The sequence below is a fragment of the Macrobrachium nipponense genome, chromosome 2 (genome assembly GCF_015104395.2).
Source record: "Macrobrachium nipponense isolate FS-2020 chromosome 2, ASM1510439v2, whole genome shotgun sequence".
NCBI lineage: Eukaryota > Metazoa > Arthropoda > Malacostraca > Decapoda > Palaemonidae > Macrobrachium > Macrobrachium nipponense.
Window position 1 is genome coordinate 159745024 of NC_087201.1, and position 16132 is coordinate 159761155.

Here is a 16132-nt window from a genome sequence, read left to right on the forward strand (position 1 = left end):
TTTGTTCAGCAAACTCCTTTCCAGATGGAAACCATAGCTCTGATACATTACTCCATACGAGAGGGTGTTTCCTGGCATCCCTGAACCTGAAGGACACATTTCCACATTTTGATACATTAGATATATATTAAATAACAGGCCTCTAGCTCTAGTAGCAGCTTGAGCTCCCAGGATAGGCATCAGGTTGAGAAGTTACCTGGATAACTGATTACTATAGGGATCTTTAGTGACAAAGCTCCATCTTCAAGTTTTCATTCAACTATGTCATCAGTTGGGTCACCACATCATTAAGTAAGAATTGGAAATATAACACTTTCAACTTGGTGTACAAGCAAACACAGCAGACGCTTTTTCATCCAACTTAAGAAAAGTTAGAGGTGTACCCAATGAATTCATAAGTTTTAGAAGAACCTAAATCCTCCAGCCAAGATGTAACAGACCCTAATAAGATACTTAATATTTATGCTACCAAAGAATTTTTCAAAATTCGTCACAAAGGTGATCAACAGGCTTGGACTGACAGCAGAATACAAACGATCTTTTAGTGGGAGTTCCAGAACCAGAGATACTACTCTTCACAGATGTGTCCATATCAGAAAAGAATCCACAATAAATACACTCAGGAAACTGGAACTCAAAAAAAGTAGGAGACTTGCATATTCATTTCGAAGAACTGAACGCGGGAATGCTAGGCATTTAAGGACTTACGTTACTTGCAGAGGATAGAAAAAGTGAAAAAAATAATAGACACCTCAACTACAGTTGCCTATCAGCTAAACCTAGGGGACAAAATCCAAAAATAGACACCTTCACAATAAAATTCTTGAAGTGGAAAGAGAACAATAGGTATATACAAGGTTTGATTAGATGTCATAGATTTTTGGCATACTGCCAAGCACTGGGGCAACTAAGGCCATTCAGCGCTGAAACGGAAATTGACAGTGAAAAGGTTGGAAAGATGTAACAGGAGGAAAGCCTCGCAGTTGCACTATGAATCAATTGTTAGGAGAGGGTGAAAAGTAAGATGGAAGAAAGCAAATATGAACGGAGGTACAATAAAAGGAATGAAAGAAGTTGCAGCTAGGGGCCGAAGGGACACTGCAAAGAACCTTAAGTAATGCCTACATTGCATCGCATGAGGTGCATTGACGAGACTAACCCCCCCTACGGAGTATGTATATACAAGGAAAGTAGATTGGAGGGTGGAGGAAAGGCACCAAATCAATCTCATGTCTCCATAAAAGACAAATTTAAACAAGCCAAGGTTGAACAGCAGATTATGACACATGTATTAGATGTGATATTACATTCTGCAGGACTAAAAATCAACAACAGGAATACAGTATCCAAAAAGGAAAAAATGGACAAAATCTAAAATGCGCTATAAATTTTAAATGGAAAACCATACAGACAGCAACTATCTTCACTGACTTATCTTGCAAAGATGTATATATACTTACAGCATCCTTAAGAATTTCAAAACGTTTTGGGTCCACTTCGAAAGAAGTCATGCGCTCTAGTATCTTTTCCAGCAAGACATGTAGCTTATCATTGTAGCCTTTAACTGAAAGCTGAAAAATTACAAACAATATTATTCTAAGGTTAATCTTACTGACCGTAAGATTCAATTTTTTGATGATGCTTCTATCCCATAAAAATAAGTCTAACTATAAAGATTTCAGATATTTTTGTTTATGGGATTAAACACTATTGAGATAGTATAAAAAAATACTATAATCATTCTCATTACAACAGAAATATTTTTCTTCTAACAGAACAATACAATTCTCAATTACGTATTTACCGTTAAACCATTCTTTGTGTTGCAAAGGGAGTATGTGAGTCCTGCTAGTTCTGCAGCGTAGGTGTACTCTGTTAGAGCATCCCGGAATAACTGCGCAAACATGTGCAACAGGTTTGTGTGATGTGGATCAAAGTATGCCAAAGGACTGTAAAACAAGACAAAAATATCAGACTACTATACCATATAGATTGAAGACAAAGACGAAACCACATTTAAGAGTAATATAAATACCATATTTTCATGCTTGTACGACACAGATTCTCTACATATGCAGAAAGCTTATATCAAATTAGATCAAGTGTTACAGATAAAAAATAGTGACAACAAAACCTGCAGCAAGCAAATATTACAGATATAGTTATGAGTCTTTCAATGAAGGAAAGTGGAAGTTTTTGTTATAAAAAGAGAGGTGCAAACAAAATGAAAAAGTAATAAAAAATGGATGACTGAAAAATTGCCAGAACCACCACACAAAAAGCTGGGAATTTCTGACAAAATTTTAAATAATATGGTGTTCTAAAGAAATTCAAATATGAGCACGGGCATGATATTTCAGAAGGGGGAATGTAATGAAACAAACCAAGTTACCTAAAAAGTTCCATATATACAACAGCTTTTGGCAATTTGAATTCGTCATCTTGCTTGTACCATAACCTTGCCAAAGGACATTCCATAACCATTTCTGGTAAACTGCTAATTCCCTGTACAAAAAAAATATGCATAAGACAAACATAAAACAATTAACATATTGCAATAGCAACTTAATTATATATAACAGATGGTTTATCCAAACTGACTTTAATAGAAAAATGATATTGTTAAACTACAATAAAGTTTTGTACATACTTACCTGGCAGATATATACTTAGCTATAGTCTCCGACGTTCCGACAGAATTTCAAATCTCGCGGCACACGCGACAGGTAGGTCAGGTGGTCTACCTTACCCGCCGCTGGGTGGCGGGCGTATGAACCAATCTATCTCTCCAGCCAGATTTTTTCTCTTTCACCTGTCTCCTGAGGGGAGGCTGGGTGGGCCATTAGACGTATATATCTGCCAGGTAAGTATGTACAAAACTTTATTGTAGTTTAACAATATCATTTTTGTACATGAACTTCCCTGCCAGATATATACTTAGCTGATTGGCACCCTTGGTGGAGGGTAAGAGACAGCTAAAGTAATAAGGAGAGATAAGAAACAACTGATGTTGTAGGATATAAATAACCTTGGTTCTTACCTGTTCAGGCAGAAGACTTCATTGATATTATCTCTGAGTCTGCGTTGCCTGGAGAGCTACAGCTAGGACGTGACTGATGCTGAAAGACTCTCGGATCTACCACTGGGATATGTGATCCCTTTGTGTGGTAGAATCCAAGTCGGATCCTGTTAAAGGGAGTTCGTCCCTATCTTAACAGGTCCTAACCACTACTACTGCAAGGAGCCACACTCATCAGACCACCTAACCAAACTACTAAAGATTAGTATTACGACCTAAAGAGATGCCTTCATGCATCCTCTTTAAGGCAACCCAACAACAACAAATACAAGGGGGAAAAATTTATACTACTAAACAGGATGAGTTCCAGCTCCCTGCCCCAGCACTGAATCCGCAGATACGTACGGGCCCAAGGCGACAAGCATTTTTCGTAAGTGATTCTCACATCACGTAAGTAGTGGTTCGCGAACACTGACTGACATCTCCAGAATGTTGTCTCCATCAGATTTCGCACGGACATATTCTTGTTGAAAGCAAGAGAAGTTGCTATGGCTCTTACTCGTGTGCTTTTCACTTTAAGAAGCCTAAGATGTTCTTCTCTGCAGGATCCGTGTGCTTCTTTGATGAGGCTTCTCAAGAAGAAGGACAATGCGTTCTTCGACAATGGACGAGTAGGGTCTTTTACTGAACACACCACAGGACCTCTCGGTTGGCTTTCAGTTGCTCTTTTCTTCTAAGGTAGTATTTCACCATTCTCACTGGGCAAAGAGTTCTCTCGGGTTCTTCTCCTACCAAGAAGATAACCCACGAATCTCGAAGTTCTTGGGCCATGGACTTGATGGGTTCTCATTCTTTGCAAGAAAACCAGGAAGGAAAGAGCAAATGAGAGAGTCCTCCTTAAAACCCACATTACCATCAATCGCCTGAAGCTCACTCACTCTTCTGGCGGAAGCTAGAGCCATCAAAAACAGAGTCTTCCTGGTAAGGTCTCTGAATGAGGCTGAATTAGGGTGGTTCAAACCTATAGGACCCAAGGAATTGAAGGACTACATCCAAATTCCAGCTAGTGTCTTAGGATACTGCATTTTCGTTGTATTAAACGACCTAATAAGGTCCTGTAGGTCCTTATCTTCCGATAAGTTGAGGCCCCTGTGCCTGAAGACATCGCCAACATACTACGATAGCCTTTAATCGTCGAAACGACCAAGCCACATTCTTGTCTTAAGAATAAAAAGAAGTCTGCAATTTGATTCACAGAGGTACTGGAAGAGGAAACGTTATTCCTCTTGCACCATCTTCTGAAGACATCCCACTTCGATTGGTACACTCGTAATGTGGAAGACCTCCTCGCTCTAGCGATTGCCTTAGCAGCTGCTGACGAAAAGCCTTTCGCTCTGACCAGTTTCTGGACAGTCTGAAGCCAGTCAGACTGAGAGCGGGGAGGTTTTTGTGGTACCTGTCGAAGTGGGGCTGTCTGAGTAGATCGCTCCTTAGAGGAAGCGATCTTGGAAAATCCACTAGCCATTCCAGCACCTCTGTGAACCAATCTTGTGCTGGCCAAAAGGGAGCTATCAAAAGTCATCCTCGCGGAATCTGACTCTGCGAACTTTTTAAAGTCAACCCAGAATCTTGAAGGGGGGAAACGCGTATACATCGAGTCCTTTCCAATCGAGTAGGAGAGCGTCTATCCCTATTGCTCCTGGATCCGAGATGGGAGAGCAATACAGATCCAGTCTTTTGTTCTTTGCAGTTGCAAACAGGTCTAAGAGAGGCCTGCCCCACAACTTCCAAAGGCTCTGGCAAACATCTTGGTGCAGAGTCCACTCTGTGGGAAGGACCTGATCTTTCCTGCTGAGGAGATCTGCCCTTACATTCCTTTCTCCCTGTACGATCTGGTGAGAAGTTTTATCCCCCTTTCTTCTGTCCACAGAAGAAGATCTCTTGCTGTTTCGTACAGAGAGAAGGAATGCGTCCCCCCTGTTTCCTGATGTATGCCAGAGCCGTGGTGTTGTCCGAGTTTATTTGCACAACTGCTCCTGTCACATCTGACTCGAACTCCTTCAGAGCAAGCCCACGGCTATTAGTTCTTTCCTGTTGATGTGCCAGGAAGACTGGTCCCCCATCCAGGTTCCTGACACCTCCTTGGTTCCCAGAGTCGCCCCCCAACCTGTTTCCGACGCATCGGAGAACAACACCAGGCTGGGTTTCTGGGATTGAAGAGGCAGTCCCTGCGAGAACTTGTCGGATCCGCCCACCATGCTAACTCCTTCTTGATTTGAAGAGTAATTGACAGGGAGAACTTCAAATCCTGAGAAGGACGACTCCAATTCCGATGAAGAAAAGAATTGGAGCGGTCTCAGGTGCAACCTTCCTAGGGAAACAAATTGCTCCAGTGAGGAGAGCGTCCCCAGCAGACTCATCCACTCCCTCACTGTGCATACTTCTTTCCCTAAGAAGGTTGTTACTTTTTCGAGTCCCGGGCTATCCTCTCCTGTGACGGAAAAGCCCGAAAACTCAGAGAGTTCATCTGGATCCCCAGATAAACGCACTCTTGAGCGGGAATCAGACTTGACTTCTGCAGATTGACCAGAAGTCCTAAGGAATAAGTCAAATCCAGGGTTTTCTTCAAGTCCTTCAGACAACGATCTCTGGAATTGGCCCTTATAAGCCAATCGTCGAGATAGAGCGAAATCCTCACCCCTTCCAGGTGAAGCCATTGTGCCACATTCCTCATGATGGCCGTAAAGACTTGGGGGGCCGTGGAGAGGCCAAAACACAGGGCCCTGAATTGGAAGATTCTTCCCCCCATCATGAATCTTAGAAACTTCCTCGAGGAAGGATGGATTGGTACGTGGAAGTAAGCGTCCTGTAAGTCCAAGGACACCATCCAGTCCCCTGGACGGAGTGCTGCTAACACCGAGGCAGTGGTCTCCATCGTGAACTTCTTCTTTTCGACGAAGAAGTTCAGGGCGCTTACATCCAACACCGGTCTCCATCCCCCTGAGGATTTCGGAACTAGGAACAGGCGGTTGTAAAAGCCTGCCGAAAGATGATCTGCCACTAGTTCGATCGCCTCCTTTTCCAGCATCTGATCTACACCGCTAGTTCGGAGGGCTTGATTCATGATGGGGTCCCTGTTAATCTGGCCGTCAACTCCCTCGGGGTATTCGTCAAGGGAGGCTCGAAGAGAACGGGATTAGATAGCCCTTCCTCAAAATTGACAGGTCCAGGCATCTGCGTCTTTCTGGGCCCAGACTTCTGCAAACTGTAAAAGCCTGGCGCCTACAGTTGTCTGAAGGACTTGAGTCTTACTTGGGAGGTTTGATTGACTTCGTAAAAGTCCTCCCTCTTCTGTTTGGTTTCCGACCTCTGAACGAAGAGGATCTAGAGGTAGATGCCCCTCGAAAGGGTTCCTGAGAGGTCGGCTTAGCTTTCTTTGTCTTAGTCTGGAAGGTAGGGCGCGGCTTCCTTGCAGACTGTGCTAGAAGGTCCTGCGTAGCTTTGGCAGAGAGAGCCTTCGAAATGTCTTGAACCAGGTGTTTAGGAAACAGCTGTGTAGAGAGAGGGGCAAAAAGCAAAGACGATCTCTGAGCATGTGAGACCGACTTTGTTAAAAATGAGCAAAATACTGATCTTTTCTTCAAGACCCCTGCTCCAAACAGTGAAGCTATTTCGCTGGCCCCATCTCTCACCGATTTATCCATACAGGATAAGACACAATTCAAATCCTCCGGAGAAAACGTGTCCGGTCCTTGAGTTTTCTTGGCTAGGACTCCGAGGGACCAATCGAGAAAGTTGAAAACTTCCAAGACTCTAAAAATGCCTTTTAGAATGTGATCCATTTCATTCATTGCCCACGTAGTTCTGGCCGAATTCAAAGCTGATCTTCTAGTGGCGTCTACTAGTGCCGAAAAATCTGCGTCAGCTGAAGACGGAAGGCCCAGTCCCAAGGGTTCTCCTGTCTCATACCAAAATCCTGTCCTTCCTGAAAGCTTCGACGGAGGGAAGGCAAACATTGTTTTCCCCGCTTCCTCTTTAGTACGCATCCATGAACCGAAACTCTTGAGCGCTTTCTTCATAGAAAGAGTCGGCTTCATTCTCACACACGAAGATCCTTTCGTTGCTTTCGCTGTGGAGAACAACGAGTGTGGAGAAGGAGGAGCAGTAGGGCTCAAAGACTCTCCGAACTCCTGAAGGAGAAGTTCTGTGAGCTTCTTGTACGAAGAAAACTGTTGCCGATGTATTAGTTTCTTCCTCAGAGGCTTCCTGGTCTTCTTGAGGAGGAGAACGGGGATGAGGATCCTTATGAGAATCCTTAGATGATTTCCTAGCTGGGGTACAGTGCGATGAAGGAGACAAACGTCTTGAATGAGGAGAAGATTCCAAAGTAGAAAGGCGTACAGGAGAACGACGAGTTGTAAAAGAAGGACGCTTATCCGAAAATTCTTGTCTAAACTCGCATTCTCTAGAAAGACCACGTCTATCCCTAGGGAACCTACGAGAGGGAGAGCGCCTGCTAAGATCCTGTCGCCGATCGTGAGAGAGCGGCTACTAGGCGCCGAGCGCCTATCTGTCACAGGGCGCTTAGTGGAATCCTGGCGCCTACCAAGCGGCGAAACGTTGCTAAAAATAGGGCGCCTTTCAGGAGCAGGGCGCTTTAGAGGCTCTTGATGCCTACGAAGCGGAGAGCGGCTGCTACGCTCCGAGCGCTTAAACGAAACAGGGCGTTCTGCGAGATCTTGGTCCTTACCAAGGGGAGACGTCTGTAAGGCTCCGAGCGCCTAACAGAATCAGGGCGCTTGAGGCGTTCTTGACTTCTAGCAAGAGGAGACCGATCAGGAGTAGGGAGTCTCGAGAACGAAGAGCGCCTACTAGGAGAACGAAGCAAACGAGGATCAAGGTGTCTTTCTCCAGGAGAACAGCTACTAAACGAATGACGCTTACCAGGAGCAGGGCTCCTACTAGACTCTTGATGTCTTACAGGGGAGGAGCGAACTCCGTGCGATGAGCACCTACCAGTCACGTTATCCGACGCCCGACTACAGTAGTCGGAAGGAGAAGTGCGCCTACTTTCAGAAGGGCATTCCCTAGGTTCTCTGAGAAGACGAGGAGAAGAAAGAAGAGACGGAGACGACGAACCAAGTCTTCTATGACCTGAGCGACTCTCTCTTCTTGCACGAACTCTAGAAGGAGAAACAGAAGGGGCTGAGCGTCTACCCGAGGCAGGAATCCGATTTGAGGAAATATCTTCATAGTCCAAGGAGCGCCTATCCGTCGAATGGCGTCTCGACACCTCCGAGCGGGAGTGGTGTTCCTCTCGTGAAATGTTACGATGAGTAGAAGAATCCTCAAAAGAAGGAGAACGCCGATTACAAGGAGAGCGCTCTTCCGACGAAACGCGCCTCGATCTCTTGATCGGGAGAGACAAATCCTTCCTTCTACGCGATCTCGATGCCAAGGAGTCCGCCAAGGCTGTGATCTGAGCTTGTAGGCCCGCTAGTACTCGAGAAGGAGTCCCCCCAGGATCTTCTTCCGAAGCAAGCTCAGCGCGAGGCGCGGGAGAAGGAGGGCGATCACCGGATCTCCTAGGCTTCTTTGCTTGCAAGGAAGCTACATCAGAAAAGTCTTCTGGGCTGGACGCTAACGTACTGAAGGGAGCCTCCGCAGCCCTCTTCAACGGGCGTGACGCCTCCTTAGAGCTCCACCCACGCTTCGGCGAAGGAGAAGAGGATGACGAAAAACACTGGCGAAGAATATTCTTCTTCTTACGATCCAAGGCAGCCTGGGAGCGAACTTCAGGATCTGCCGAGGGGACGCCTGACCGGTGGGGGCTCTCCCTAGCCCTCCTGCGGCTTTCGACTTTCCTCCTCCACTGGAACTGGGAGTCTGGAAGAGGTCTAGGCCTGGAGGCACTAAGGAGCCGTCAGACGCACCCTCCACATCACTGGGTACACTGCACTTATCATCACTGACACTCTTACCTTGCTCAGTACGAAGATTCTTGTCTTCCTTAGAACACAAGGAAGCTTTTGAGGCCGCCGCCTCCGAAGACGAATCTACGGCTTCGGTGCGGGGAGCAGGAGCTGAGACCTGGGAGGAAGGTTCTAAAACTACATTAATGTTAGTTTCATTCTCACTCATTCTCGACCTGCTCGAGCTCCTTGAAGAAGCTTTACGTACCCTATCCCTTTCAAGTTTCCTAATATAAGAAGAAAGAGCCTTATATTCATCTTCGTTCAAAACCTCACACTCTTGACACGGGTTACTAAACGAACATTCATTCCCCCTACATTTAACACAGAAAGTGTGAGGGTCCACCGCAGCTTTCGGTAACCTCACCTTACATCCATCGGTCACACATACTCTAAACAAAACCGGAGTTTTGGAAACAGAATCAAAATCAGACATTCTACAGGAAAATCCAGCGCAAAGTCAATAACGGTCCACAATCAGCGTATGCCAAGCCAACATAGAGCGAATACGTCACCAAAATGTTCAAATCACTCCAGGCAAGCGAGAAATGAAGAATATATCGGAAGAAACGACAACAGTTGTTATCGCTTCAGCGACAGAAAAAAATCTGGCTGGAGAGATAGATTGGTTCATACGCCCGCCACCCAGCGGCGGGTAAGGTAGACCACCTGACCTACCTGTCGCGTGTGCCGCGAGATTTGAAATTCTGTCGGAACGTCGGAGACTATAGCTAAGTATATATCTGGCAGGGAAGTTCATGTACAAAAATTACAAATTTTCTAAGACAATTTGTATTTTTCATAGCTACAAACCTTTGGTCTTAACAATAGGATAATTTTCTAGCGCCTAGCTGGATCCGGTTAAATCGCAGATGAAAAGCAAGGAATCTAGTCAGATCTGGCAATGCGTGTGTATATCAGGTGAAAACTGGTCAAGGACCATGCACCCACGTCACCGCTATTTAACGAACAACTACTTCATAAAATCTTCATAATTGGATTTAACACAATATGGAGATCAGTCAACAAATTTTGAGAGAGATTTGAGCTCAATACTTGCCATTTGCTGTCCATAATATTTTAGGTAATCACAAGAAATATCTTTTTCTGATTATGCCGCATATAAAAAATATGCAGTCTTATACAGTACAATGAAATATGTGGTCTGCTAATGTAAGCTACATTAAATTGCACAATAAGAGACAATTAACTCATTGGTCTGATGAAACTATAAAAAAATTTACTGGAACTTCACATATAACTGGCATAAAAGCATCTGTCATAAAATGATAATTTGTGTATGAACAAAACCAAAGTGTTAGTTTAACCAAAAGAAAGGAAACAAAACTTATTTGGCGGGCCCTAAAATAAACTCATTAGAGATTTGGTTACACGTAAAACCCATTCCTTAAAGATAAAAAATACAAAATACTAATATCAACTATAGTCACATATCAAATGAAAATTTATTGTGAACAAAAAATATTTTTATTAAATAACTTTACAAGACTCGGGTACATTTCTAAATTCTAACAGGGCTTGTACAAACAATTTGTCCCAAGATGTAGATGGACAAGTGAAGCTTGTCTTAAGTCTGGATTACCTTTCATGTCCAATTTAATATGAGTAAAAAATCTCAACAATACCTTAAACTGATTAATTACCAAGAAATTTGTCTTTCGAAATGGACCCTAAATTAATAGTGAGACTTAATGTTCTATCAACTGGCATATTTCAATTTAATTATCTAGGGTGAAATATGCTGTCTAAACACTTTCTCTCAAACTGATTCTTTTTTCTTTTTACGCATATGTAATCCATACATTAAATTCAAACTTGAACACATTTTCTGAACAGAGTAGCAATTAAAAGGCAAAAGACCAGTAAAAACACATTTAATAATGAAATAAACTTGTACAAAACACTAATGGAAACTCAAAAGAAAACACTGATAATGATGGTTACAAGGGGTCAAAATATGTAGTACTTGTGATGCATAATGCCAATAAAAAATTTTCTAAAAATAAAGCACCACCATAACACTTTACTGGAAATAATTTGGTCATACCTTTTCTTCCTTCAACAAATCAAATGATGATGGAACAAACTCATTCTTGTTAGGAAGGTGAAGAAGATCATTAGAGCCAGCAGATTCCCAGAGATCCAACTGCTCTTTAGAAAGATTATCCATCTTATATTCAGTTCCATACCATTTCTCCTTTTCCGTTACTTTATCTGCCAACACCTTGCCAACCACAGCAATCCTGTCAAAAGAGATATTATGCCAAAAAAATAGATTTACAAAGAAAATAGACAATTTTATCCACCAAATTATTCATAATACTATTGTGATAGTGGTAATACCTGGCAGAATGGATAAGTAAGAAAAATATTGAAAACATCAAGGAAAAATATCTCACCAAGACTTACCTAATATTACTAGGAGTGAGGCAATCAAGAACTTTTTCAATCAATTCTGGTTTATACTCAGACAGAAGATAGCCACCACACAACACCTCTTTCAAGGGATAGTACTGCAAAAGATGCAAATATACATCAACAAACAGACCACCACCACCATCAGTTTAATATGTAATGTTATTAGTATTACCCTCTTGGTATGATTTGGAATGAATTTGACAGTCTAGCATAAGGCTCTATTACCTACTCTTCTTGTTAATAGCTTTCCTTTGTCTATACTGATTTACAGCTTTATATTTAAAAGCTTCACTGCTACTATTTCTGATGGCACCTCTACCTGTTCCCATATTTTCAAATATAATAGGTTCATCAATGTACATCAGAGTGAACAAAGCTAATTATGATATTACAAGTATAAAAGATTTAGGTCACTTTAACCTATCATGCATTATTTTTTACCACATACATGGAGCTGCTCTGCCAACCCACAAACATAGGACTGAGGACGTTCTTTATCTTTGAATCGGAAGTTCATTGCACTCAAGTCTCTGCATTCATTACTTAAAAACCCATTCTTGAGGTCCTTGATTCTTCAGTAAATTCAAATACTGTAAATGAAAAAAAGAAACATTTATGCATCAATCATGTATCTTAAATCTGAAGTATGTACAGTGCTGCCTCTTTTATCTACATGTATCTATTGACTACTTTTATGAAGTGGTTCAGCTTTCTAATAAAGGTATAAGTGAAACAGGAAAGGGAATAATGAGTAAGTGGAATACGATGAAGATGGAAACCAAGCAAAAGTAAATGGGGAAAAACAAAAATTAACCATGTATCAGGAAACAGGAAATGAAAAATGTACAGGAAGAAAGGACAAAACTTTGCCCAAGTCAAATCCAGTTTAAGTATCCTGGGATTTTCCACACTGTACTTAGTTTAAGGATATTGTTTAAAGAAATAATTGTTTTCTACATAGACAAAGATGCCTCAAGTAAAGTAAAGGCAGTAATAATAATTCTTTACTGCCAGTTTCCAACAGCACTAGTTTTAGTCTTTCATCTTACATCCTTTCCTTCTGATTTATTCCTAACTATCTGTCAAATATACTGGATTCTCAAAAAACTGTTCCATTTTCAGCACAAGTATAACAAAAAACAATAAATTTCAAGGCAACACAATACTTTACCTGAAACACAGCTGTGACTATGTCCTCTACATGCTCAATGCCTTCCTCTGTTAAGTCCACATTCACTACAAAGAATGCAAAACCTTTTGCTCCTGACTTCTGTCCGCCAACTAAAGAATTAACCCAACCACAGCCCTTCAGGTAAGAAAGTAATGAACCAGGACCTTCGTGACCAATCAGGTGGCCCAGATAATGACCAGGCTGAAAAACGATACAAATAACATCACTAAATTCAAACAGAAAATGTATATGATATGATCAAAGAAAACACCCCATAATTCTAACCCTACAATGAGTTACACATAAAACCACTGAGATGATGATGGCCACCATATAATGACACAGGAAATAATCAGCGCCATTATCTATATGATAATAAGATTGACATAGCCTTCTAAGAAAGTTAGTTTCATCACAAAGACATTTCAGTATCAAATGGCAAAGAAACGACAGATTTTGGCAAACCCATCTAAAATTATTTCTTTCTAAGAGCACAACTTATCATTTGAGAACATTTTTTTACTGTGGAGTATGAGAGACTTAAGTAAAATGTTAGAGATTCACAACAATGCCTTGCAAACCTGATAAAGGATTTCAGATGATCTTCTTTTATTTGAATTTCAAGCGAGGAATATAAACCAAAATAAGTAGGCTATAATAACATCACATGAATAACTCCAAAATAAGTAGGCTATAATAACATCACATGAATAACTCAAATTACACAAAGATGATACATATACTATAACTTCATTAGCAAGTTACATCATTACTTATAGTAGAAACATTTTTTATGAATACAGAATGTCTAAATTCAACAAGGAAGATGACACATTTAACTTGAAAAAATAAGGGCTGTACATGATAGCTAGTGATTTATTGATAATAAATAAAACTTAAGGGGGCCGGCCGGCTAATGCCGTATTTTAACGACAGGACTTTGATATTCATACCACTTAATAAGGTGACTTCGGACATCTCCAAACCGCATATGATTTTCGCCTCTGACCTTTGGTTTTGTGACGCCAGGGCAATTTATCCCGAAAATAACCCTTTTTCAAATTCTATCTCCTTCCTTGATATTTAATATTAAGACCTGGGATTACTACCATATATAGACCTGATGTAGACCTCCAATCAAATGGAGAGTTTTTTTTCTAAAGGTCATTTTTTTGCTAGATATGAATTTTTCAATATGGTAAAAAAATAACCCCTATAAATCACGAGAAAAAAATTTATAAAAAAAAAAGACGAAACAAAAATTGGAAAAAAGGTCTCTATTTGATTGTTCTATAATGTCTTTCTGAGTTATATACCAATTCCAATGTTATAGCTTTAAAACTAAGTGAGGAGATAGATTTTGAAGGTCAATAAGTATAGTTTTGAGATACGGGCGTTCAAAGTTTTCCTTCGTATTTCTATAAAGACAAAGTTAATAAATAATGATTATTATGAATGTATATTTCTTTTTTGTGTATTAATAAACAAAAACTATTTTATTTATCATAATTTAATCATAAATGATGATCCCTTTGCTCATATATCGTAGCCTGGGGCACTGCTTGAGGCAAGATGGGGCACTCCTTCCTACGTAACCCCCTCTCTCCCCTTCACTAACTCGGCTTATTACAGCGAATTTTCTTCTGTATGTTAGCGCGAGATGTTTTCCTTGTATTTTCCTCTTTGGCATGATGACATTCTTGCCGAAACAAAGATAAACAAACGTAAATGCAAGAGAATGTCAGGGGTGAACCTCGAAGGTGTACTCTTTTTACAAAGACAATTTAATAAATCATGATTATTATGAATTTCATATTCCACTTTGGGTATTAAAAAACCAAAACTATGTTATTTATCATAAATGAAGATCTCTTTGCTCAAAGATGGTAGCCTTGGGCACAGTGTGACGTGTGCTGTCAGGCAAGAAGGGGGCGTTACTAGGCGACCCTCCCCTCTCTCTTCACTAACTACGCGTATATTACGATATTCTGTAATAATACTTGAGCGATTTTCCTTCGTCTGTATGTTAGCGAGATGTTTTCCTTGTCTTTTCCTCATTGCCATGATGAACTTCTTGCCGAAACATACATAAACATACGTAAATGCAAGTGAATGTCACGAGGTGAAACTCGAACGTGTAATCTACTTGAAGTCTATGGTCCAACTGATTCATGATTGAACCAGATACTCGCAGTAACTCGCTTCTGCAAGCCACGGAATCTCTACAGATGCCATTTCTCACAATTTCTTTGCCAATAATTATTCAAATTTACGATAACAGAAGAAATATTGCATTTTCTTGTACAGATGAATGTTTTAGGCTTATTGAGTTATGTTTACTAATTACCCTGTAACTACAAAAGTAAGAGGAATTTTTTGACAAAATAGCGTATACGTATTCTCAATTGCCATATGAAGCTCCATGAATTTTTTCATGACTTTGCATTTTTCGCCCTATACCACCATATATAGGGGTTCCGGCCGGCTCCCTTAAGGGCTGTACATGATAGTTAGTGGTTTATTGAAGATTACTGTCAATGTTAACACGATCAGTAAAGCATCAGATAGTGTATGAATCAATAAGACTGCATACAATTTGAATACAGAGCCTAAACATCTTGTAAAATCTTTACTCCCCGGAATATCATTACAATTATCAGATAACTTACTGCAGTTTTGTAATGAGGATGTAGGTCTGGTATAGGGAATGTGATGTAAAGATTTCTGATGTCTTTAACAGGCACAACATGGCCTAACTTCCGACACTGATCTGGGCCAAAAGGGTGCGTTGTCCACTCTGGTACTGTGACATTCTTATTTACAACCCCAGAGAAAAGATCAATCACCATGCCTTGCAGTTCATCTAAACTTTCTGTGAAAAAAAATAAAACAATACCTTAAGCATTTAAAACAATATAAAGTTAGGTATGACAACATACCATAACACAACAGAAAACCAAGTCTTGAAAGCAAAACTTAAGCTTGTCATGAAGGAGAGTTCTTGGATAACCTATCAAGAAGCATTGGGTACAGCATATCTACAGCCAATCATCAAAGCCCAACTAAACATTTAAAAATTAATATGATCATCACAATGCCAATCAATCATATTGCACCAATAGTATTTACAATCTCAAATGTCCTCACATAAACTGCCTTTATTCTTCCAGACAGAAGAGTAACTGTTCATAAATGCTCCCTATTGACCAACAGGTTAACAATGAGCCTTTTCAGAGTTTGTGCAACAGGAATGCTGTTAACAAAACTTTGCCAGAATCTCCCTATCTATTTCCTTGAAAAGAATTTTATGAAGCTTTCACAGAAGCTGATATTGATGGGAACCAGAGCAGAGATGCTGAACAAGGGCACATCAAAACTTTTCTATGCAGAAATCAACCCCCAGTTGGTAGCCCTATTATTCCATGGGTTCATCACAGACCCCAAGACAGCAGAGGACATCCACCTGTCAGCCCACTTCGGTCAAGTCCAAGGAAGTGGTGATTCATAGCGGGATCTTTGTCTGCCTGCAGG

At 41.0% G+C, this 16132-nt stretch overlaps 2 protein-coding genes across 2 annotated transcripts in view; one reads left to right on the forward strand and one right to left on the reverse strand.

Moving 5' to 3' along the window:
* Nucleotides 1-16132, forward strand: part of LOC135221083 (insulin-degrading enzyme-like) — a 61399-nt gene that overhangs the window by 33546 nt on the left and 11721 nt on the right.
* On the reverse strand, nt 1311-15500 carry LOC135221082 (insulin-degrading enzyme-like). Its single transcript, XM_064258871.1, has 8 exons — nt 15271-15500; nt 12602-12802; nt 11879-12020; nt 11422-11525; nt 11060-11255; nt 2393-2505; nt 1805-1949; nt 1311-1571 (listed from the first exon to the last, which is right to left on the reverse strand). The coding sequence occupies exons 3-8, from the start codon at nt 11945-11947 to the stop codon at nt 1326-1328; spliced, it is 873 nt and encodes a 290-aa protein (XP_064114941.1). The 5' UTR covers nt 11948-12020; nt 12602-12802; nt 15271-15500; the 3' UTR covers nt 1311-1325.